This window comes from Sinocyclocheilus anshuiensis, unplaced genomic scaffold, assembly GCF_001515605.1.
Source record: "Sinocyclocheilus anshuiensis isolate Anshui unplaced genomic scaffold, SAMN03320099.WGS_v1.1 scaffold601, whole genome shotgun sequence".
In the NCBI taxonomy this organism is placed as follows: Eukaryota; Metazoa; Chordata; class Actinopteri; order Cypriniformes; family Cyprinidae; genus Sinocyclocheilus; species Sinocyclocheilus anshuiensis.
In genome coordinates, this window is record NW_015536496.1 from 38,304 (window position 1) to 39,096 (window position 793).

A 793-nucleotide genomic window follows, 5' to 3' on the forward strand; every position below is an offset into this window, starting at 1 on the left:
ATGAGGCTGGTCGTAATGACTCTGCTCAGGTTGTCATATTAGTTATTGGGTTAAGTGCTGTTTGGCAGAGCTGCTTAGCAGAGTTCTGGAGCGGCTGTCGTCCCCGCTGTGGTTTTAAAAGCTGTGCACTGCTGTCAGTGTGAGAAATAACCGTCTGTACGAGCCCTAAAAACTCCTCAGATTTATGAAACACGCCTCAGACGCTCTGAAAGCAGTCATATTTACAGTGCTTAGTGTTTCTGCTCATATTAAATCCCTGAGGTTTGTCTTCTTCTTCGCCGTGAGACGGGGATCTGATTCTTCACAGCAATATAATTATCAAAATAATAGCTCTGCGTTTGTTTCAGTGTTTCAGAGTGTGGAAGCACTTCGCTGTCAACAGTAATTACCTGGAATATATTTTCACACATCATTTGCTAAAGCTGCAAGACAGCCTGATAAAACTCATTTGACAAGAAATGTGACTTTCTTTGCTTATATATCTATTAGCTTCTTAACTTAATTTAAAACTAATGTTTTGTCTTATAAATTTATGACAGAGACACAGATCTTTTTTCTGATTATTTAGCTGAAATATTGGCTTTGAGAGCCATGGTTTTGTAATCTTATTACTAATAACTACAATAAATTGCTCCGGTTCTGGTTTAAATAATCTTTCAGAAGCTTAAAATTTGCTTCCTGCAATTCCGTTTAAAAAAAATATATATATATATATATACACATGTATGTGTGTGTGTGTGTGTGTGAGTGTGTGTGTGTGTGCGAGTGTGTGTGTGTGTGTGTGCGCGTGAGT

At 38.0% G+C, this 793-nt stretch overlaps 1 protein-coding gene across 1 annotated transcript in view; it reads left to right on the forward strand.

The window, feature by feature from the left end:
- LOC107687130 (activin receptor type-2B-like) overlaps positions 1–793 on the forward strand; it is a 46,265-nt gene continuing 45,472 nt past the window's right edge. Inside the window, exon 1 of the mRNA XM_016484360.1 lies at positions 1–12. Coding sequence (XP_016339846.1) covers positions 1–12 — 12 coding nt within the window. The remainder of the gene's footprint in view (positions 13–793) is intronic.